The following is a 24,683-nucleotide window of genomic DNA, read 5'->3' as shown; positions in this document are numbered from 1 at the left end:
AATAAAAATGTTATCAATTTATGAATTTTATCGTATAAGTATGAATTCAGTACTTATAGGTTCAATAACTGTAAAGGTTGTAAAAAATGGAGTCTGCCCCGATTTCCTGGTAAAATGAGCCAACGATTCAACAGGTTATTCCACTTCCGAACATCAAAGGGTTCTTTCCCCTCTTTTCAGCAGTTAGTTAGGGTTACTCTCTTCATCAAAGGTAAGTTAATTAACAGTCGGTTAATCAGTGGCTAACTAGAGCGAGTAACAGTGGCGCCAGTGGTCGCCACACCTGCCCTTGACCTGCTGCGGCAAAAATTTGGAGTTTTTTAAAGACTGTCGTTTCAGTTTAGTGATTGTATTTTATTTGAATACGAAAAATCACCGCAAAAATTGGTAGTACTATTTTGTACACTTTACCCTATACTTTTGGGGTGCCCAAAAGAACAAGCTTCATCAAGCAGTTCAATTTACTCAGCGCTCGAATCCTAATTTGTTTGTAACTGTCTGTAGCCTGTGGCATCTAGATCTCGGTACAGTCGCCATCATAAGTATTGAAGCTGTCTAGGTGCTCAAAAATATTTAAACTCGACCCTATTGCCAATCACGTAAGCGTTTATTGAGATAAATATTTCTTGAGTACAGTCGCATTACAAAAAGTTGTATAGGTACAGTTTTTATGGTTCCGTAGACTGTAGTCACGTAGTCCATTCGTCCGTCCGTCCGTCCATCGTCCATCCGTCCGTCTAACATGGTCCAACCTTCCGCAATTTTGCTAGATCCGTGTATATTATAACCACGTGGACACAGTTGATCGTTGGATAGGTTTTCAAAAACATTATGAGTTATGTTATCAATTTCCGACTTAAGGATCCGTTTGCAAAATTTTAAGCTATTGCTGTCAGAAAATTATTCAGGCTTTACAGTTAGTGAGTAATAGTACGTAATAGTGAATATTTTTACAAGGTTTTATTTAGTTGCACCTGTCCCGTTGTCTGTCTGTCTGTAATTAAATTTTGCAAGTTAAATTTGACCAACTTCCAGTAGTCAGATTGACTTGAAATTTGGAATATATATGTAAATCGCGTGACAATACAATAATCTAATAGTGACATCTCCGCAGGACGGAACTCTTCAACGGTTAACAGCATCGATTTGAAATTTGGTATGCAAATGTAGTTTGGGTGACAATGCAAGTACAGTCAACAAAAAGTACAGTTAGCAAAAAAGCTTGTATTAAAAATGAAATTTTTATGGTTAGGTTATTTGCATGTTAGTACGGACACTCACTACCGGTTTTAATCTTCTTACAACGTAATAGTGTGAAAAACTGGATACTTAGGTACATATCTTCAGCTGTATCAGATATTAGACTAGACGTATAAAGATAAACTCAACTGAATGAACCCCTTGCGGCCCGCGTCGCGCGCTGCGCCGTCGCCATGGCAACCGCAGCGGGCGTTGACCCGCCGCGCCGCCGACGCCCGCCCGCCCTAGCGCCGTGCTTATTTGTAAACAATTTACTCGCGCCGTATTATCTCCAGGATTACTATTGCTGTGTCATCATGTGCTGTGACAGTTCGGGGAGCAAGGAGCGAACCTCTCGCGATAAGGTCAGTGAGATATCTTTACAATATCTCTCAATCTCTACCGTCATATTGCGTCGAGGACGGTGTTGCATGCTCGTAGTGACTGACGAGTTGAAGACACCCCTCTGTCATAGTGTGCGTGCAGTGCAATGCATTAAAGCCGTGAAATTGCATAATGCGGGAAAAATCGTGCTATAAAACGTTGGCGAATACATTTTTACGCTGGTTGGAATGTGCATTGTGGTTTTGCTTACCAAATGTAACTTAATATTCCGCTAAAATTTTAAAATATAGAACTTTGCGTCGAATTTACGGATTTGGTAATAATAACTAATATTATCCCCTTTGTAATGTGTGATAAATTGTAATTTCATTAAATTTTCCTTCACAAACAATTATTAATTCGCAACTTTCCTTGGTACCTTACCAGTCGAACAGGTTAGGGTTAACAGTCACACCCAGAGGCAAAAAGTTGATAAAAGTATTTTTTTTTATATTTAACTAGCTCTTACCCGTGACTTCGTCTGTGAAGAATATGTTTGTCACGCGCCCTCGGGAACAACTTTTTTTTGCGGAATAAAAGATCTTGTTATATTTATTCTGGTCTTTTAATTTGAGGCAAACTTTAATTTTATAATAATTGGTTCAGTAGTTAGAACGTGAAAGCGGAACAAATAAATTCACTATCGCATATTTATAATATGAGTAAGAATAATACCGACACCAAGTGCATTTTCAAGTTATTGTGCTTAATTATTTATATACCTACAATAGTCTTTATTAAACATCACAAAATAAACAACTCAATAACTACCTATGTAGGTAGGTACCTTGAAAAATTGACAATGTAAGCAATTGTGGCTTTATCGCCACAGAGCGATCTTTTACAATCAGCCCATAAAAGGAAGAGGTAAAGCATAGATAACACAAGTGATACGAATTAAATATATTTCTATCTAAAAAACATGGTGAAAGTATCTAAGCTACACCTCAATATACATTATACATAGACTTACATTTTTTCCTCAAGAAACAAGAAATAAGTACCTGAAAAGTCGTTGATAGCTATTGATCACGAAAGTTGTAAAGGTTGACGGCGGTGGTTCAGCACTCGGCAGCTAACAGCAGTGACCCGGTCGCGAGCCTCCCTGCTTCACCTCCGTAACCCACATCTTTGAGTCTTTACAATCCTTAAGTGTCGAACACGTTGCTGCATGCTGTAGGACACTCGGCGTCTCAGTGCTCTTTAAATCTAGCATTAAAACTGCGACCTATCTGACCTACTTATATATTGCAGTTATTACAAGTAAGCTCGTATATCTACACCCGATCTAGTTCCTTTGTCCATCTTGTCTTTGTGGTTACCTGTGTTGTGTAGAACTTATGCTAGAGGCATTTAGCAGTTAAGATAGAATATATCTTTAATTCCGTACTTATAAAATATTTATAAACTTTGTTATTTAGGACTTTGTCTTTGTAACAGAAGTTCAGGATTGTGACATAGTAGACTCTCGAAAAATGTAGTGGTGTGTCATCTGGCTAGTAGACCGGATCCACGCTACTACGCGATAGTTTCGGCCGCTGCTGAACCTTAAATACCATTGCCCTACGTGCGGTGGTTGCTGGAATGATTTGCTAGCAACAAGTCTTATATTGGACATCAAAGGTCGTCTTCTTTGAATAGAACGATGTGTTTGCAATGGGTCCAATGTCGGCTTACATAATGTTAAAAGTCAGAATGTAATGTTTATCACAATGTATTGTTTGACATAAATTATTTTTTCTCTGAATCCAATAATTGTTCAGAATTGTAATAAAACAAACCCAACCTAACCTACAGTTTTCTATAGGATGATCATTTAAAAATTTCAGAAAAATTCCGGTTTCAATTGGGAAAAAAATATGACTAGCAATAATTCTGAGAAGCGTCGAACTTGCAACAAGTTTAATTAATAGGCGCCTACTTGGAGACGGTCTTATCACTGATATGAGGTAAACTCCTGTCATAGCGCAGTAAAATAGGCGAATATATATGAAGCCGAAATTGTGTTATCATAACGTGCGTCACGCAGCAGGAAATGTATGTAAATAATTACTGTGGTACTATGATAGTTTAAATCTGACCGAATGACGCAAAAAGACCTTTCATTTACAGCCGTGTTATGATGATTTACTATTTAATTCTGCTTATAATTGAATAGAGACGTATTTAATTGTTGCTACGGAGCGTAGCGTAGAATCATACAACACTAGCTTTTGCCCGCGGCTTCGCCCGCGTGGAATTTCGGTTATCGCGCGTTGTTCCTTCGGCAACTGTGCATTTTTCCGAAATAAAAAGTACTTAACCTATGTCGTTTCGACCTAAAAGACGGACAAATATACAAACACACACACTTTCGCATTTACTTATAACATTAGCATGGATTGATTATCTTTTTATTTTTAAACCATAACTCAAACAACATGCATTCATGAATGTGAAAAATCTACCAGCGGATCGGAAAAACCTGCTGAAAAGAAGAACGCAGCAAGAAACTCAAAGAAATAAGTATATATTTTTTTAAAAACATCTACAACGACCAATATCAGAAGTCGTGACAACGCAATGTTGCCCCGCAATGTTGCCGAAACGTCAAGGTAAATATTACTCGTGTGTGTTCGCGTGATAAGTCCCGTTGGTGATATTTAACGCAACTGCATTTTTAACACAGTAGATTTACTATTTTAAGTAAAGGATCATTATTGTGAATCGGCCTATAATAAGGGTTAAGGTATTTTTGAGCTTGATTGGACCTTAGCGGCAGTTGTATCGTCAATTCGTGTACTGTAAAGAGTTTCCCTGCCGGTGGTCGTCGGCTCGTCGGCTGCCGGCATCGATCGCCGCCTGCGCTGAATTATTCACTTCCCGCGCTTTCAACTGCTCTTTGTTAGTTTTCAAGGCACCGGTGTCAATCGGTTCAGCGCAAGTTTCTTTGTACCATGACAGAGCAACGAACAAGTCAATCATTTTATTAGCTGTTTTTAAAAAACGTGAATCTAAAAAAAACGCTAGATTCAAGCTGAGTATAAGTAGGAAAAAAAATGTTTCACTGTAATAAATCTCCGTATGTCCCGTGACACTTGCTTACAATACAAATACAAAGACTCTTTATTGTACACCAGACATAGTATGCGATACAGAAAACAGATACACAGAGAAAAAATTACAAGGTAAGCAATAGGCGGTCTTATCGCTTTAGAGCGAAATAGTGCTTATAGTGAAATAAAACAGATTTAACTTCTTATCAATAACGTCTTTAATTGAGTTTAGCGCCACATGATTAGAACTAATTCGTAGTCCATCCTTTAGGAGCACACGGCACGGTGGCTGCTGCAAGACGCGCACAGCAATGCTTATTTCACTGTCATCAATCTTCTAATTTTACTAATATCGCGCGAATCAGAAAGGGTAATCCGTCTTAAACTTTCGTGATTTTCACTCATAGTCAAAATACCACGCACAGGACTTATCACGCTAACACACACGAGTAATATTATTCGTGTGTGTTAGCGTGATAAGTCCTGCGCGTGGTATTTTGACTATGACGGTAATCCGTCTTTATACGATTGGTCCATGACTCGGTGCTCCCAAAGATTACCCAAAATTGCCTTTTCTCAGAACCAGTGGCACTTAACATCCTGATCGTCGCGCCACTTTGTCCAATATGCTTAATGAAGCACTTGGTCACTTGGAGAAACATTTAGTTTGTCGCAGGCACAAAGAGTTTGTTCTGCGTGCGCGTAAGATTTTTCGTCATGCTTGTGTGTAAAGAATAAAGCGATTTGTCTTGAAGAACAATAAATAAATGTCGAAGGTTTATTTTGTAGTGTAGATGTAGGCCTGGGGTTAGTTGAGGCCGATCACCTCACCCATAGGTATAGTCCGAGCGTCGGGCGCGGACAAAGACGCTCTGTTCGGACATGATTAATACTGGGCGGACAACGATAGTTGATATTTATTACCAAAGTTAAGTGAATCGATTATGTACCCCAATTGGCTATATAATTGTTGTAAAAAACAATACATGTTTCTGCAGTATACAAAATAAATAACGAACTTAAATATTACTTTTTTTTAAACTTCTAGGAAATATCATTCATGATTTTTATTTCTAGAAACCTACTGTTAAGAAAATGTTTGTTTAAATTTGTTTTATTAACACTTATACTGCTCTTCTAAGACAAAAGGCGCTATCTCAAAAAAAAACATTTTTTTATTTATATATTTTTGTTTATTTATTTTTCAAAACAATACACAGTATTACATCTTTTAAACTAATGCACTGTGTAATTTATAAGTAGGTTATAAACAGTATAAACTAAAACACACAATATAAAATATAAGGTACATTAAAATCATTGCACAGTGGAAAAATGTTCATTCATCCTCTCACAAAACCTCAAGCACTTTTGAGTTATTAATACTATTGTGTAGCTTGAAACATTTTGCATCACATGGTGTAAATAACAGAAAAGCTTTTATTGAGATAGCTTGAAACATTTTGCATCACATGGTGTAAATAACAGAAACGCGTTTTTTCGAGATAGCGCCTTTTGGCTTAGGAGGGCAGAATATTACCTATTAAGTGATCATTGATAAAGTAATTAATTACTTACTATTTTCTGTTGATTATAAATGATTGTGATAACTGCTAATTCATAAAAAAAACCTTTCGCCGTGTTTCCCTATTTAATACATTATTCATGTAGATTCTATTTATATTGCACAAGCATGAAAAGGAAAAACGCTGAACAATTCCTTTTATTCATCCACGATGATGTACGTAATGGTTTGCGGTTTCCGTGCATGCGTAAGAGAAAGAGGATATCCAGAATTTTAATTATAGACATATCTGTCTGACATATTTGACTACAAGATTTATCTATCGATAGGTACATGTCTCTATAGTCAAATCCTACAGTCATGTGAACAAAATCATTTTGAGGCTCTTTGTCGGGAACTTTAGTGACATTTTACAATTATCAAACTGTATTTGATAGAAATGATCGATGGATAACGACAATAAAAATCTTTGCATCTTCCGCAGTTCTTATTTTAGGTATAGCATAATAATCACTACAACTAGGCTACGATTTATATCATGGTTATAAAATATAATAAAACGTGGCTTTTTAACGACTAAAATATGTACAACATCTGCATTCATCTAGTTCGTTGTTCGTCCGCATCACCTCCAAACGCTATGCACATGGCTTGCACATGCACGCGGCCTTATCTCTCGAATTAGAGCTCTATCTGTCTCAGATACACAGTGTATATTTTGTTGCGGCACGAGGCAGTTCCAAAGCTCGCCGCGCAGTCAGCTGTTCGTAATCGCGGCGGCTAAACGCGTTCCTGATAACATATCTGCTAGATAATAAACAAGTGTGTGATTTGATTAGTTTGTTACTGCGGTCGGAGCCGGTGGGATTCAGTGCCATTCATTGTTTTTCTCACAACTGATATAGTTTTCTGAAGTGACGAGGAAATAACAATGCGTGATATTTTGACCGTGCTTGTTTTAATAGGAAATATTTGTTTAGTTTGCAATGACGTCAAATGAGGCAGAGACATATTATAATAGTTTGCTGTGATTCAGACATGTGTTTGGAGACCAGAAATTTTCGTGTGTTCGAGGTATGTATGTTACACGGGATGATTAGGACTATCGAACGACACGATAGGAGAGTTTTTTCTTCTTACTGCTTCAAAGTTTATTTACCTACTTTGAAATACTTGAAAAAAAAGACAAAAGAGGCAGAGAAACTTGCAAATTTTAATTCGTAAATAAGCAAAGCAGATAAAAGTGACTAACAATTAAATTATAACTATTAAAATACAAATATCCTAAGCAAATAAGGTCAGTACTATATTTTGATTTAGTTTTTATTTAATGCATTTTAACTTTCGGAAAGTTGTATATACTTAGAAACATTTGCAATTTAATAATTAGTTTTATTGCCTATTATCAAATTAAGTAATATTTTTATTTGATTAAAGCGCGTACGTTAACGCTTTCCTGAACCAATTAAATGCAGTATGGATTATTACGTTGTTATCAGATTTGATATATTGATAACCCGTTAGGGTATGCTCAGTATAATCAATGTCTAAAGTAGGCAATCACTTTTGTACTTTGTCACACTAACAACATTGTAAGTTTTGTATGACGTTTCATAGGTTGCTGTAAAGCGGTAAAGTGCAAAAGTGACCAGCTACTTTTGATGCTGACTGTATCACCAATACCTTAGAAAACATCCGGCTAGATGTGAGTCGGTACCAGTGGGTACTACATGTTGCGTAGCTGAGTCTTGTTTGATATTTATATTTATTTTCCATATTTATTGTAATATGTAGCGATCTTCTGTACTTCCGTTTTTTATGTATATAAGAGAGGACAAACGAGCAATATTATAAATATGCAAAAGTAACTCTGTCTGTGTGTGACCGCGAGTCTAAATAGGTACTATACTTGTCTTACTTGTAATTTTTTATTTTGATTGTTAGGAATCACATACGAAGAGATTTAGTGATTTAGTGGTCTAGCTCGTAGTGTTGTGCTGTATTGAAGCTAGCTAATAGCATGTGTGGGGTATAACCTCGAACTTGACCTGCGATAGTGCCGTCGCCTCGTGTCCTACTAAATACTACTCACTTACTTCAGCTATGATTCTGAAAACTGAAGTGACGTCCTACGCCTTTGAATTATTGTTTACGTAGAATATAATTTTAAAACTATCAATTTTAGTAATCCTTCCCATCTTTTGTCCTTCTGAACTTGAATTGTCCCCATACGCAATTTTATTGAAGTCGTTTCAGCGGTTTAATTGTGAAGATGTAATAGACAGACATTCGAGAGTGACCGGAGTCACGAGTGCTGCTGAGCTGTTCCACCTCGCGAAGGACAGGAAGAAATATTGAGTTGATTGCCAACCTTCAGTAATTGGAGAGGCACCACAAGAAGAAGAACAGACAGACAGATAGAGTTACTTTCGCATTTATAATATTAGTAAGGAAGGATTACCCTAAATTGCATGCGATGGCTCTGAAGCCCGTGTCTCTGATTTAGATACGTCATTCGATTTTAACCGATAAGACCGCCTATTTTCTACCTTGTATTCCGTCTTCCTCTAAACTTACTGTCGGTACTGATTTGTGGTGTTCAAAAAGTATTTGTATTTGTATTGTCATTGTCCACTGGATCATAAATACAAAGAAGTTAATCTCAAACTAACATCTTTAGCTAATTTTGCTCATTTAAAACAGTATGTTTAATGAAGGCTAATTTTGCTGTTTGTTCGTTTATTACAACTGTTTTAGTATCTTAATAGCTCCACGGGCTTCCTAACGACAATCATTATTTAATATGAACTTGACATTGAAAATCACAAGATGGGTTTATGATCCCTGACCGTATGAGTGGCTGTGCACGTTGGTCAAGTCGAATGTAAAAATATATACAGCCATAGCATCAAGATATATGTATATACATCGACCTTATGTTTAGTGGCATAAAGGTGTTTAGATATTTTTTACGTCTTGTATTTATGCTTTTGCGACCATACTCAATGAAAAAACAGCAAACATCACTTATCTATCATAGTTATTTTATTGTTTTTGGCTGACGCAAAACAAAGTGCTTAACCTATTTATGTACATTGTAAAGTACCTACAAAAATCACACTGATAGTGAACTATCAAAACATAAACGCGAAATTACCAATAAAACGTGACTATTCTATTTTTAAACTGTTTTTGTAATATTTGTTGCAGCTAATGTTATATGAACATTTGTTTCAAAGACAACGGGAAATCATTTTACCATAATAACAAACACATAGGTAGGCGTGATCAAGGATATTTGTATGTTCGAGAAAATAATAATATCCTAATGGGAAACCCCTGTTAAACCACAGCTGTTTTGATTTGACATTTACGGAACCTAAATATTCTAGATTTAGCGAATAACATAACATGAAACTACCGTGAGACTCACTCATATTAAATGATATTATAACGGATAACTCACGTCTTAAACCGAGTTTAGCTCGACATGTTTCGTTGGACAGTCGTGCGAGCAGAGCGGTGGCGCGTAGTGTGCGTGTTGCGGCAGCCGCCGAGTCGCGTGCTCCTGAGAGGAAGGGCTACGAAATAGCCCGAAACATGTCGAGCTAAACTCGGTTTAAGACGTGAGTTATCCGTTATAATATCATTTAATATGAATAACATAACATGTATGGAGACTCAACTAGCAAACTTCTCACATGGCTGGCTTGTTATTATTATCACGGAAGCATTTTTCTTGTGCAAATTTTCACATCGGGATTTTTTAGCGACGATCACTTTATTCGTGTTTTTAATTGTACTCTACACATAGAACTAAAGTACAAATAGAACTCTTTTGCAAGCTCTATGCCCCTAATGAGGGATAAACAGGAACACATCATTATCAATAGCAAAAACATAAAATACCGACTCTGTGTCATCGAACAAGGGTCAGGTTAAGATAGCATTGTAACGCAGATTAAATAGTCTAAAGACCTCAAAAACAAAGATTGGCTTATTTAGGTGATTGGACTCAGCCGAGATTGCCACGAGCATTGCCCCAGCTGCTGTGACGTCACTTAGTGCTAGATCGCAGTTAGTAAATAAAACGTAAACTTGTATTACTATAAAGGTGATAACTTAAAATAAACTTCCTTGTAGTGAGAATGCCTATATTATTAGCACGTCTTAGTATTGTTCGAAGAATTTATGTATTATTTACAGAAAACCATAGAATAATATTTTACGGATGTAGCTGATTATTGTTAGTGCAATCCAACTTCTTGCCAGTATGTTGCTCGTATCAATTGTGTGACTAAATTTTAGTCAATTAATTCTTACGTCAATGAAGCATGTGATTCTGATTACCCATACTCATACGAAATTGTTGAGTATCAAAATGATTGCGATTTAGGGAAGTAGTTAATAACATACTTTTTGCCGCTTAAATCGAAGATAGGTATTTAAACATTTAAAAGGAATCCGTAGCCGCATAGATAACAATATTGAATGATTCATAGTGAATACAATTAAACATACAATATATCTTGTACCACGATTACTCAGGTATATAAGTTCTCGGTCGTTTCTTCAATCTCCTGTGACCACAGCGCTAGTAAATGCTTCGAAATGTCGAGCGGGTGCTTATTAAAGTTGATCTGAAATCTCACAATTATGCCCATGTATATCTTAATCTACATTATAATTTTCTTTAGCTTAATCATTGATTAAATCTAGTCAGTCAAGTGTGACGTCTTTTCAAGATGTCAAGTTGCATTGAAATGCTAATAACAATGTAGTTTGATATCAGTAATTTTATGACAAACGCGATATACGTTATAGCTATTAGTTTGCTTCTGATTTGGTTTCAAACTTGTATTTCTACATCGTTCCTACGGTGATCACGATTCATCAAAATATAATTAAGTATAAGTGTAAATATACAAAGTCAAAGTCAAAGTCAAAGTCAAAATATCTTTATTCAATTTAGGCTACAACAAGCACTTATGAATGTCAAAAAAAATCTACCACCGGTTCGGAAAAACCTCTGCTGAGAAGAATCCGGCAAGAAACTCAACGAGGTATATTTATTTTTTTAAAACAGATTTACAATATTATTAAATGACATGTATACATCACAAGTATTTAACACAACTTATTTTTAACACATTAATACATTTAATACATTTTTCGTACCTCCATCAGCAGCACTATATAGGAACATAACCCGGTTTCGTGGTATTTGTATAAATCAATTAGCAGATAGCTATTTGGCGTAATTATACTTGTTTGATAGCGCAGGCGCAGCGCAGCGGGTCAGCGGTAATGATGTCATGTGACGAGGTCGCCGCTAATCACCCCCGTTAACCTGCCGTATTTTGGGGTACACTTTCTTGATTTTACGATAGTAATTTAACGTCTGTAGGTCACATGAACTACATTCCTTAATTTGATTTTCTTTAGCTCTACTATTGTACTATGGCACGAATAGCCCGATGATGAAATCAACTTTATTCATTATTATTATTATTATTTTAAATACGGCTTCCTACGACAGTCGAACTAGGTACAAAAAGGTACCAAGATGTGATTATATTACAAAAACCGGCCAAGAGCGTGTCGGACACGCCCATAATAGGGTTCCGTAGCCATTACGAAAAAAATAAGTAATATTTTTCCAACGATTTCGTATTTATAGTTTTAGTTAGTTAGTTAGTAGTTTTTAGTTTAGGTATATTTTATACCTTAGGTTGCTATTTAAGAATAAAACTACTAATAATTCTCAAGCAAACTTCCCTAAAAAAATTTGTTTTTTAATTTTTTATTGTACCATTTTGTCGGCATAGTTTACCTATATATCTGTGCAAAATTACAGCTTTCTAGCATTGATAGTCCCTGAGCAAAGCCGCGGACGGACAGACAGACAGACAGACATGGCCAAACTATAAGGGTTCCGTTTTTGCCAATTTGGCTCCGGAACCCTAAAAAGTGATTACAATATTTCTATTAATAATATTTTTCCTCTAAAATAATCGTCAATTATTATGTTAATCAATTTATTTAAAAAGCGACTAGACCAACAAATTAGCGTTATCAACCTTTTGGTTTTAACGGCACACTTTTCGTTCACCAAAGTTTCACGGCACACCAGTAAAAAATAGGCAAGTGCGAGTCGGACTGGGGTGTAGAGTACCTAAAGGGTTTCGTACAGTATACCCATAACATGTTTAACATAACGAACAGCGGACGCTTATTAATTGGGTTTCGTTGACACCTTTTATACGAATCGCATACACTTCGCGGCGATCGCGGCACACCTGAAAATATACGCGGCACACTGGTGTACCACGGCACACCGGTTGAAAACCTCTGGACTAAGGCAAGGAACAGCTAGGATACAGGCACCTATCAGTTGCCCCCAAAATTTTACGAATTACATTCGGTGTAAATTTTATGTTCAGCATCGAAAATGACGTAGTTTGCACATTTAGTTACGTGTAACCAAAATGGCAGCTCATAGCATAAGCATCATAAAATAAAGTAACCGACTGTTTCAAGTGGCTAGCTAATGCGAATGTGGCCGTAAAATAGATGTAAAGCGCATAAAGGTGCGTCCAGCCATCACTCGCGGGTTGTAAATCTGCCATAAAATTGAACACGTCTATTGGCGGCGTCTATTCGCGGCCGGCCTTCACCTTCACTCTTCCGGGTGATCTGCTGAAAATACGGTCTTTCAAAATTTTAATCTGAACTTGATGTAAAATTCATTGAGCAAACCTTAGCTCACTGACTAGAGAGCAGCGAACCGTAGGTCCGAACCTGGGGGCTATTACTCAAAAAGGAGTAAAACCGTTTTTTTGTGAGAGGTAACGATATATATTTACCATGAGCTTTATGGTGAAGTAAAACATCCCGAGGAAACCTGTACACACCTCCAAATAAATTAAATTTTGTGTGTGAAGTTCCCAATCCACTCTCGGCCCGCGTGGGAACTATGTCTCAGTGTGAGAGGCCTAGGGAGAGACTCTAAGAGGAAGCCTGTGTCCTGAAACGGGAACTTATGTATATAGGCCCAGATGAGCTGATAAGATGTTACCGGACAGAGTGGTTAGTACAAACACAATGGAAATCTGTCGTTAAAAGTCCTTGATATTACTTTTAATCGAATCTTACGCAAACAATTAAATTTTTGTGGGATGTCTTAAAATTGGTTGAGTATCAGACGTTACCCATCCGTTCGCGCAGATCCAACGCGCATGTCAGCCCGCAGCTGCGCCGGAGTTCGCCTTGCCCACTGTCCTTGGCATATAAAGTTTGTTTGCAGTTTTCAGACAAAATATTTATATTTCGAACAAAATAATATTTTCACCACACCCAAATGGTACATTTGTTTTCTTTTCACACAACACGGATTTTCGGGCTGTAAAATAAATCCAAATAATAACACAATTGAGCAAACATAAACGTCTGATTGTATATATTCGGTCTGTTATTCTCTATTGTAAATTTCAACCTTCTATGCAGGTAGATTTTTATAAAGGTTTGGGCTAGGCGCTGATGAGTCAATCAGAACTTATCGTTATACTCGTATACTCGGTATACTCGTTTTTTTTATATAATAGGCATGACCGCGCATAACTTTTTACAGAGAAGTCCGATTTTTTTAGTTGCACTTTCTTTTTTTTACAGATATAGCGTTTGAAATATTTACAAGTAAGTACTCTCGTTAACACCCAAATATATACAAAGATGATCCTCAGCCCGAGGCAGAATAATATTCCAGTTCCGGGGCCATTATTAAAAATCCATATTTTCAAGTAGTTTCTGCGATCAATCATCAAAATTTCCGAGGACGAGTTTTAACTTGCGTCGCCGACTGTAGATCCCGGCCGACACGCGGGCGCAGGTGGCGTTGGTTGTTGAACCCATCTGTGATACTTTAAATTCTACGGTCACACACCTGGCGGCAACCTGCTGGCTCCAACAAGTTTCTTTGATTTTCGAATGTTACATTTTTTTGATCCTTGCACCTTGCGCTGTTTCTGGCCAGTCATGTAAAACCACTGTCGTAAAAATGAATAAAAGAAGAGAAAAATAACTGTTCTATTTATATAGAACTTATTTTCTAATAAAAAATATTTTCTATACATTTCTATGTTGTACATAAAAGTGGAAATTTTTCATCAAAACTAGTTCGTACCTACTCGTTCTTTTAATTATTACCTAATATCAGAAAATTAACAGACAACAGTAACTAACAATCAAATTATTATAATTTAACAACTAATTACAACAACAAAAACTAATTGCAACTGAATAAAAAAACTAAAAAAAATGCTTAAGGAGTCCTAAAGGCAAGGTTCCGAACATGCTGGCAGCGTTACCTCGTTATTCGAGGAATCTTCTAAGACTTCTTCGATCCCTGCGACGTTTATTAACCTCTTCGTTATTTCCTTATAAAGTTTCGAAGCTTTAGGACCCCACGGACCGAGGGTCTCGACACAAACAAGGAAAAGACGTATTCGTTGCCTAGACCCCTATTGTATATACATACTTCCACTTTTTCAGCCTTTTCGTTTAATTATATGTATTTAGTTCGGTCATATTTAGTCACGGAAACATAAACTACAAGTGATATAGTAAATATCGTAGATCGTAGAATCGAAAGCTAAAATATTTATAAAATTATAATTTTTCAACAGTTCGTGCAAAAATAAATGTTGCGGATGACTTTAGTGTAATGTAGTATAGCTTAGTTTATAGTTTAGATGATTAAGCCTTAGTTTGTAGGTATAGGTTTAAGTTGTTTTTTTTTGTATAATGATTAACAATTACTTAATTAACATCTGATTGAAAATTGTTTACTTTTAAGTTAGGACTGTTCTTTTTTTTTCTAATTTATGTAATTTTGATTGTGTATTTAATAAAACTATATTTAATACAAAAAAAAGAACAAAATCTGTTTGTACTTATTCTAAATTTCTTCCGCCCCTCCATGCGCTTAACAAATACAATTTAAGATGAAATAATGGTAATGGCACATAATAACTAATAGTACTACCGTAATAGTAATGGTTTAGAAATGAAGTGCCAGGATAGTGTGACGTCAGGGTCCGGGGCGCGTCGGTGCAGGTAGCGCGTCTGTCCGCCGCGGCCTGGCGGCGCGTGCGCATCTGTCGCGCAGCATCACCTTACAACACGTGTATTAATTTTGATTTATTTATTAATTTCGTTTATTTAAAATTTATATTTAAACGTGAGCGTGGCCCAGTGATCCAGTGTGTGGGTTGATGCGGGAGAGTTAACAGCCTCGTGTGTTCCGATCAGCTGTTGTTTTGATTGTGTTATCAGTTATCAGCAAGTGGGCGGTGAGTGATATTTCTATGATCCATGAAGTATATATTTATTAATTTTAAAAAAGTTCTGCTTCTTAATGGTCATTAAAAAGCAATATTAGTTGTACTTGGTTGTACTAATATTTAATTAGATCGATTTATCGATCGACAGTTTCAACTATTCGAGATTTTTGGTCATTCGAACTGCGACCTAACCTGTGTAAATTATTAAAAAAATAGTCAAAACCGTTTATAACAATATCGAAGGGACAGTGACCGTCGTTATAACCAATATTATTTTGGTATATAAGATCTTCTTGGTTGTTACATCCAATCCAATATGTCGTTATAATTGGTTTCGCTATAAACGGATAGACGAGAAAGATTCAAAAACTGTTCCAATTTATTATCTAATACGTGAGAAGTCCGTTGTATTACTTTATGTTTCAGTCTAAGTAATTTTCGACTTAAAATAATAGAAATAGTAAGAGTAAGAGTAGTGAGTCTCTGAAATAAAAACTAACCCCCACCCACCACCCCACCCCATGCTGAAATAATACACCTCTTTCACATTAGGTAAATACCTACACTCTACAAAATTGTTTACAATCGTAATCGCGCAATCAATTAACAATATTCCACCTGTGAACCATACGGGAAATTAATTTAACCATTTATTTGTATCTCTTTGTGGTTATCGAATAATTAGTTATTATCATACGATTGAATGATTGATACTAATCAGTGTCCTCGCTTCTTGTACTCATCTCGATGATGCATCTCAGACAGACAGGCTTTTCCGGGTGCATCCTTTTGTTTATTCATCTTGATTAATGTTTTTAATGCTTATTCTTTGATGTACGTCGTATAGTTTAAAGGCGGAAGTAAGCTTCGTTAAGAACAGTGGTGAATATCAATTAATCTGTATGCTCATTTTTTGTCTTCATTATTTCCATTCCTGCTGAAATTTAAATGTCCTCTGAGACGATATCTCTAATTTTGTTTTTATTTGCTCGTATTATGCATCAAAACGTTATCAATTTACAAACGGGACAGCATTTGTCAATATTTGTGGATCTCATTTACGTTTACTTCCTGTTATATGAGAACAACTTATTCGCAGATAACTTAATCAACTTAGAGAAGTTTAAAAACCTCTGATATTATCATTTCAAGTTCAATATTTCAAAAACGGCTGAACTGATTTTCATCAAACATAGCTTAGAATCGCCGCGAAGAAACTCATCGCCGCATCAAAATCGGTTTATTGCTTTAAGAGCTACGATGCCACAGATATACAGACAGACAGAGATTGGCATCAAACCTATAACACCCTTTGCGTCGATGGTTAAAAACAGGGTTTATGGCGAGTATTATTAAGAGTTACACGTCTGATCAATAACAACAAAAGGCCCACTTAATTAAATTCCGCGTGGTGCAGCCGCATTGCTCGGACACCTCGGGCCCCGCCACGGACCGGGAATACTGAGCAGTCTTTGTAGGACGTTTGCACGGAACGAAGCATAGTTGCAAGACTATCGTGGGTTCCATTACTAAAGACGTAAGTGCGTGGCGTTAGTTGATAACTACTTTAAAGATTATCCAGAGATACCATTATGCGTTGTATCGACCCGTGATAAATGTACATAATATTGTCGCCCATGCCATAGTAGTAGATATGTCCGATAACTTTTATATTAGTCGATTTGATTCACAATAAAGATTTAAAATTAAATTGATTCTCGTAACTGAACCTAATCCCTGCAATCTGATCCCGTCAGTACCTTTATAAGGCCGCGTGCATGCAACAGATTTGGTTACCGGGAATCCTTTCGAGTACATCAGGGAGGCTCATTAGCAGCTCGTGGTGCGTCGCGCCAATGCGCATGGCATCACAATCACCTCTTTACGACTCGAACAACTATTGGAGTCAACGGAACAACTACCAAGAATTCTATTTAGGTCCCTAACCTGAGCTTGACTTATCGCCCCGGCTATAAGAAAGATAATCTATTGTGAACGCTCTGATTATCGTCATCATCATTCCAGCCTATTTACGTGCCACTGCTGGGCACAGGCCTCCTCTCAGAATGAGAGGGCTTGCTTGGGCCGTACGCATGCACTGATATTTTTTATTTATTTTCGACTTATGATTATTTATTACTTGTTTGACTCCTTTAATAAACCTTCCCTAATCGCCTCTGCCTTATAGATAAATGTTTAGATGCCCATTTTAAAGCCCCAATGGATGCATTGTCAGACCCTCCACGTCGACACAGATTGCAAGCTCTGGTTACTCTTCAGAGCTCAAACGTTGGTGCTAACAGTATAGGAAGTTGACCTCTGGACGATGCTTTGTATTTGAAAGGCGCTAGATCCCATTGACGAGGTGAACAATGGTGATAAGATACTACGAGTATCGAATTACGGACGTGAGCGGATTCAAATGTTGGCGTCTCGGGTTACTGGTTCGAAAAACATCATATCGCATGTAGATCTTGGTTTTTGAAATCATATATGTGCGAAAATACCATTCGAATGTATAGAAAAATTAAAACAGAACAGGAGAAAATTATCACCCCATTTCATTCCCGCAACTAGATAGAAATGTAGTCGGATCTGTAGTTTAATAGTATGCCCAGTGCCGGATTAGCCCATAAGCAAATTAAGCAGTGGCTTAGGGCATCACGTCTTGGGGGGCACGATAAACAGCACCCAAAAAAAAATTTGGTGGCACAAAAATAGTAAGGCTGTTTTTTTAGTATAAAAAATAGGCTTAAGTTTGGCCTCAATCTCGCTTGATGGAAGGCGGAGATGAGGCCTAAGATGGTACACACGTTTGCCTAGAAGGTGTCTGTTCACTTTGACCTTAAAGATGTCCAGATCGCGTTCCCGAAAAACTACACGATTACGGCTACTTATGGATGGGGGATCAAATATTCTGACAAAAAACCACAATATTTCGTAATACCAATGTATTTTTTTTAAATCGGTCCCCTATCGTCGTTTGTTGCCACATAAAACTTACACAGTGTTGCGTTTTCTAAATAAAACAATATTTGTTTTACTATGGTTAATAAATAATACGTCAAGTATTTTTACCCGTAAAATTTTTCCTCCATTCTTGACCTAGTTGTTCGTAAAATTTTTAGAAATGATATGCATTACAATAACATTTAAAGCTTACGGGGGTTCCGTGAAAACCCAATTAGCGGACAAACAGCGGCGCAACCGCAGCTAATTACCGCATAGATAAACAATAAATAATGCTGCTCTTATTGTACCTAGGGTGGGAATTTTGTCTTATATATTTGTAGCTACGTAGCTACTTATTAGGGACAGAATAAAATTAATGTTGAATAAAATTTGTTATTTCCCTTTTCAAACTATTTAAAGCGTAGGTACTTTTTTATTTATATTGCCCGTGCCACAGCCCGTGCTCATTTATTGCGTATTATAGAGGTATTATAAAAAAATATTATGCAAATCTTGCTCTACAAAAAGTGTGTATGTTATTTTAGATTATAAAAAAAATGGACATTAATGTCTATGACACATCGCGTCACTCACAAAGAGTATATAATCACTACGTTTTAGTCACTCACTTGCTTTCCCTCAAAGATTTCCCTTCACGTTCCCTTCTCATGTGATATATATATGTTTCATCAAGTGATATGATAACAATAAAAAACTCTAACTGGCATCCTATCTATGGCTGCTACATCGCATTGGAACAACACGAGTACCTATGGTAATTTATTTATAGAATAAATACTAACGAGAACTTATGCACTTGCAATGTTGCATAATAAAATAAAACAATGTATATTTGTAGCTCAGGAGACAAACCGCAAGCAAATTACCCATCAATCGATTTCCTGTTCTAACGGTTACCTATATACTTCCTCCTGAATGCCGTATATATATAAACGTGTCGCTACATGACAAGTGTTATTACATTTCAGACGCGAGAGGAGTCATACCGTAGGGAGAGGGCGACGTCCGTTTGACTCGCGCGGAAGATGTTAAGTGGTTGGTGCCGGATACAGCATGGCTCCAGATGCGGAGAACGTCGGGGACGCGGGGTACCGGGCCGTGCCAGTGCACGGCGGGGCGCCGCGGCGCGTGGCACCCGCTCGGCCGGCGCCCGCGCGCGCCTGGCTCGAGCGCGAGGGCGCGCGCAGCCCCGGCGAGCACCGCCGCCTGCTCGACGCCGCCGACCCGCCCAGCCCCAAGCTCCAGGCCGGACTGACCCTCGGAGTGTGGGACGCTGCCACAAAACACACCAAGTGCCCCAACACGCCAAAGTCAGAAAAAGCAAAAGCTAAGACGAAATTCCAGAAAAGATCAGAGAAATTGTACTCCGTGCTCAAACCGCCCTACTTCATACTCACTGTTATTATATTCATCGTAAGTTATTTTTTCTTTCTATTTTTTATTTTTTCTTTCAATCATTGCTATTCTGATCTCAAATAATTTAAAAAAAAGGTAATAATCCGGAATCATTCAGCCAATGTTTTTATAGAAGTAAGAGCGATAAATCCTGAAAAAGTTTTTAAGAATATTTGATTGTGGTGACCAATGTTCATTATTGTCCTGTCCATACGAGTACCTACATTTGGCCGATGTTCAAAATACAATGCACCAAAGACACTATCTTATATGAAAATTCTCAGTGAAAAAAATATTTTCAGCGTTGTTAATTTCACTGAATTGCTGGACGACATATTCTGTCTACATTTTGGCATACCTTTGTATACCTACGTATCTCGTCCGGCGTATCTGAAAACTTTTTTTTTGTGTCGTTTGCCTCTCTTACACCTATAGCACTGTGTGCTTTCTGCGCAGGTGAGCATGTACCTGTGGGGCGGCTGGCTGCGCGCGCGGCTGGAGTGGTCGCCGGGCGCGTGGTGGCGCGAGCCCTGGCGGCTGCTCACCTACGGCGCCGTGCATGCCTCCGCCACGCACCTCGCCACCAACGCCATTGTGGCACTCGCTGTAAGTACGCTTTCACCACTGCTACGTTCTTTCACAAAGGAACATGCATCTCATGGCCAGGGCCCCCGATCCTACAGTAACTCCAAAAGTCAGATTATATCCGCATAACAGAAAATAGTGTTTGCTGTTAATAACATTCACTTGAAGTTCCAATGTGGTCCCATGTTCGTTGGTGCCCGAGCATCGATATTTCCTGAGACGCTAAGACTAGTTTAAGTTTACCGCCACATGTATTGCTCTGTCACAATGCGTCTATAAAAGGCGACCTTTTGTTATTTGCCCCAAGATTTAATATACCCAATGAAACAGCTCATTATTCTAATCAACAAACTGACTTCAAATAACTAGAAAACCAAATAAGAATTAGGGGCACGAGTAGTCGCATATACTTGTATGTCCCCCAAACTTAAAGAGGGGTGGCGCTCGTAATTAAAGCCGAGCTTAGACTTGCAAGAAAAATCCTGCAAGTTGCATTACAGTGCGAGACCGTAAAGCCAACGAGTTCGTAGTGGTCAATCGAGCGCCGCAATGTAATGCAAAATGCAACTTGCACGATTTTTCTTGCAAGTCTAAACTCGGCTTAAGAAGGTTGATCCAATTAGCTAAAAAAAGGCGCCTCACGTCAGTACTGTTCAAGTTCTGCTGCAACGGAAGTTAGGTTCTGGCAGTTCAGAGAAAGAGGAAGTCCATATCAAGCTAACTAGAACTTGCGCATTTCAGGTGGGCTGGGTGCTGGAGCGCGAGCAGAGCCGCTGGCAAGTGGCGGGCGTGTGGGCGGCGGGGCTGGCGGCGGGCGCGCTGGGCGCCGGCGCGCTGCAGCCGCGCGTGCGCGTCGTGGGCGCCTCCGCCGCCGTCTACGCGCTGCTCACCGCGCATCTGCCCAACGTGTGCCTCAGGTGAACACATATTTTATTGTCAACTCCGAGTCCATGACTGAGAGCCCCTGATTCTCAGTAGCGTCCATTGCAGCCAGACGGCTGCGAAGCGGTTCGGTCGCCATATTTTCTGCGTCACCAAAATCGAGGAATATGTCCAATTGTCCATTAACCAATTATTCAATTACGAACATATTCGTCGATTTTAAACAAGAAAATACTTCAGTCAAAACATTTCGAGACCTTACTGTGAAATAATTTAGCTTTCATCCTTTTCCGGCCAGTAGAATGTGAACTTTTGATTCATTCATCAAGCGAAAAGTTATTTTTACTGTCTTAACTACTTATATTGTGTTGAGAAATCAGTTGTAATAAAAGTTTGTTTGTCTTTATCTCTCAGATTCGGCCACGTCCCGCTTTGGTGGTTCCGTCCACTGAGCGTGGTGGTGCTGGCGACATCGGAGACGCTGAGCTGGGTGGTGCTGCGCGCGCCAGCGGCGGAGGCGCAGGCGTGGGCGGTGGCGCCGGTGGCGTGGTCGGCGCACGCGCTGGGCGCCGCCGTCGGCGTGCCCGTCGGTTTCCTCATCTTTTCGGGCGAGAACTGCGCTAGCCGGCCGATCCTCGCCGCGCGCCTGCTGTCAGCGTTGGTGCTGGTAGCCGGCGCCACGCTCGCAGTCTTCCACTATGTGTTCTGGCACCACATCGACGCCTGACCTCCCCGACCCTCGCTGACCTCGCGACACGAATCTCCTGCGACGGCGACTTAAAGTGCAATTCGCCTTCCGTCCGCTATATCTAGAATAGAATAGCCTTTTGATGGAATTTACATTTTGTACCTTTGTACTTACAATAAAATTCGAACGGTAAGACATACCAAAGAAATAGGATGCAGATAATCGCATGTAAGTCTTCCTATTTTATCTAGATTGTTATGACTATTCATAAGGTATTAACTTAATGTAAATCTTGTTAACTTTTTCTAGTTTAAAAGTTTTCTTGTTAACTTTTGGCCGCCACACATGGAATCATTGTTATAACGCAGAACGCCATTAGAAAAAGATAGATATCTGTGGCGATCAATTGTTTAGCAGTAATGAAAATTCTTGTTGCTAAAACTTTTCTAAGTATGGTCTTTCTTATAAGGGGTGTGTGGAAAAAAGTTAGACGCAGAGGCGACGTACGCACCTTTACATATATAATATATAAGGCTTTTGTCTCGTGTTGACTGGTTAGACGTGACGCTTGGCACTGTTCGGCCACACCCCCTGTATGTGTGTACTTCTCTTGGCTCAGTATTTAGCTCTAAGCCCTTGATTTCTATGAAATCGATCAATTAAAGATTGTTTTGCATCAAAACGTTGGGTTCAAATGGCTTGTGATTAACTATACATTTAATTCAAATAAGAACTTAATAAAATAGAAAATAAGTACCTAAGTAAAATGGAGATGTCAATCGCTGAACAAGCAAATGAGCGCTCTGGAATCAGGTTAACCTTTGTAAGATGGGCCCTAAGGAGACCCTGGCAATCTACCACTGAAATTACCATGAATTAGTGTTCTTCCACATTTTTTACAACAATGTGCCTTAAATACCAGAGCGATAATGTGAATTGGCGATAGACATCCTTATTTTTCGAACGAAAGACGATTGTTAGGAATAAACAGTCATACTAAACCTACACTAGCTTTCAGTACATTTGATATGTTAACTTCAGACAGGTAATAAAACACATGGCGACTTTCAGTGGCGTTACAGTAGCGATACAGTATCAATTACGTTACCTTTACATGCCTTAAAGACATTGTCTTTACGTCTTTACACACGAAAGTTGCTGCGTATTTCAGTTGGCTTGACAGGCATTAGGTATAGATTTTTTGCCGCTCAGTATAGTTTATTAGAATGAAAAATTACTTCCCATGTAATAATTTATTTAATCAGGCGTTACTTTGCGGAGGTCCATATCAATGAACTAAAAGAATTTCCTTGCTCACACGCGACCTTACGATAGCTAAGCTTATGCAAAATATGCGTGTCCATGCAGTTCCTCCACCTCTACACTGTAAGAACACACACAAATCACACAAACCCATCTATCACCACCACCACACCACACTGACGCGTTTCGAGCTCAACCAGAGCTCATCTTCAGAGTAACACAACCGTACACCATGCTACCACTTGTCAGACTAACAAACCACTACCAAGACTGCAATATTTAAAAGATGTAATTTTAAAGTATCTCTAACACGAAACCAACTATGCGCCTCTTCATTTAACCAAATTTTCTTAGCTATCGTAAGGTCGCGGGTGAGCAAGGAAATTCTTTTAGTTCATTCCCATGTAATACTTAAAACGTACTGCTTAAAGTGCTTTAAAATATCAACATTTCAACTGTGAAATAAATGCTTCATGTTGGCAACATACAATGTTGGCAACCTCATGAATATAAATTCTCATTTTATTACCAAACATTGTGCTTAAGCAATCGGATTTTGGTTCTTTTATGACAATATTTTTAACTGAGTTTAAAGCTGAAGGTGTGTATAAAGAATTTGCTGCAAATATTAGAAATAAGAGTTTATACATTTCTTTATAAATTCATACGAACCAATTTTGAGCTCGTTAACTGTTCGATATGGAGAACAATATAGCTCTATCTTTAGTACAGATAACTTTGGTGAAGTCTACCTGTTTCATCCGAGGAAGGAAAAATAGTGAATTATATTGGCTACGACAGTGATGAGCTGGTTTTTCTTTGCTAAACTTTGACAGTGATAAATGGTTTTTCTGTTAAAGGATATGATATGTGATTCTAGTCGCCCGCCGTGAACACCGAAACACAAAATGTATATTACCTTAAGCGCACTTTTTGTATTCATAAGATTTAAAGGTGTCTATTTTGTGCCATAAGTTTACGTGTATATTTTAAGCGTCTGACGTTTTTGTTCATGTCACGAAAAAGTTGATTATTGAGCACTACTGATGCGACATATCAAAAGTGATACTATTTGTAATACATATTTCAATATACATAAATATGAAGAGAACTGAAAGGTTTTTATTACTAGAATCCCCGCACGCTACAGAGTACGACATAAATTAGTACAAATCAGAAGAAAAATGAACTATTGGCATATGAAATTGTTCCCGTTCAAGTATTTTACGTAAAAAATGCGACAGAAGGTAAAGACTAAGCAAGGGCGCAGACTAACAATTTCAAGTTGGCCAACTAAATTGCAGTGTATACCAAATACATAGTAATTTTGTTGGATAAATGTGCGGGCTATCGTTAAGTTACTGGTATATTGC

At 38.1% G+C, this 24,683-nt stretch overlaps 2 protein-coding genes across 6 annotated transcripts in view; both read left to right on the top strand.

Moving 5' to 3' along the window:
• The first annotated feature begins 1,486 nt into the window (after positions 1–1,486).
• On the top strand, positions 1,487–24,421 carry LOC141428435 (rhomboid-related protein 2-like). 5 transcript variants are annotated; one of them, XM_074088439.1, is made up of 5 exons: positions 1,487–1,604; positions 19,466–19,910; positions 20,349–20,498; positions 21,219–21,394; positions 21,774–24,421. In XM_074088439.1, the coding sequence occupies exons 2-5, from the start codon at positions 19,551–19,553 to the stop codon at positions 22,084–22,086; spliced, it is 999 nt and encodes a 332-aa protein (XP_073944540.1). In that variant the 5' UTR covers positions 1,487–1,604; positions 19,466–19,550; the 3' UTR covers positions 22,087–24,421. The 5 variants fall into 5 exon arrangements, with proteins under 5 accessions (XP_073944540.1, XP_073944539.1, XP_073944542.1 ...); XM_074088438.1 differs by lacking the exon at positions 1,487–1,604 and adding an exon at positions 6,848–7,257; XM_074088441.1 differs by lacking the exon at positions 1,487–1,604 and adding an exon at positions 15,214–15,367.
• Positions 9,690–24,683, top strand: part of LOC141428434 (uncharacterized) — a 314,383-nt gene continuing 299,389 nt past the window's right edge. Inside the window, exon 1 of the mRNA XM_074088436.1 lies at positions 9,690–9,809. The gene's annotated coding sequence lies outside the window, so the exon portion shown is untranslated. The remainder of the gene's footprint in view (positions 9,810–24,683) is intronic.

This window comes from Choristoneura fumiferana, chromosome 5, assembly GCF_025370935.1.
Source record: "Choristoneura fumiferana chromosome 5, NRCan_CFum_1, whole genome shotgun sequence".
Lineage (NCBI taxonomy): Eukaryota > Metazoa > Arthropoda > Insecta > Lepidoptera > Tortricidae > Choristoneura > Choristoneura fumiferana.
This window is presented reverse-complemented; position numbering and strand designations above follow the sequence as displayed.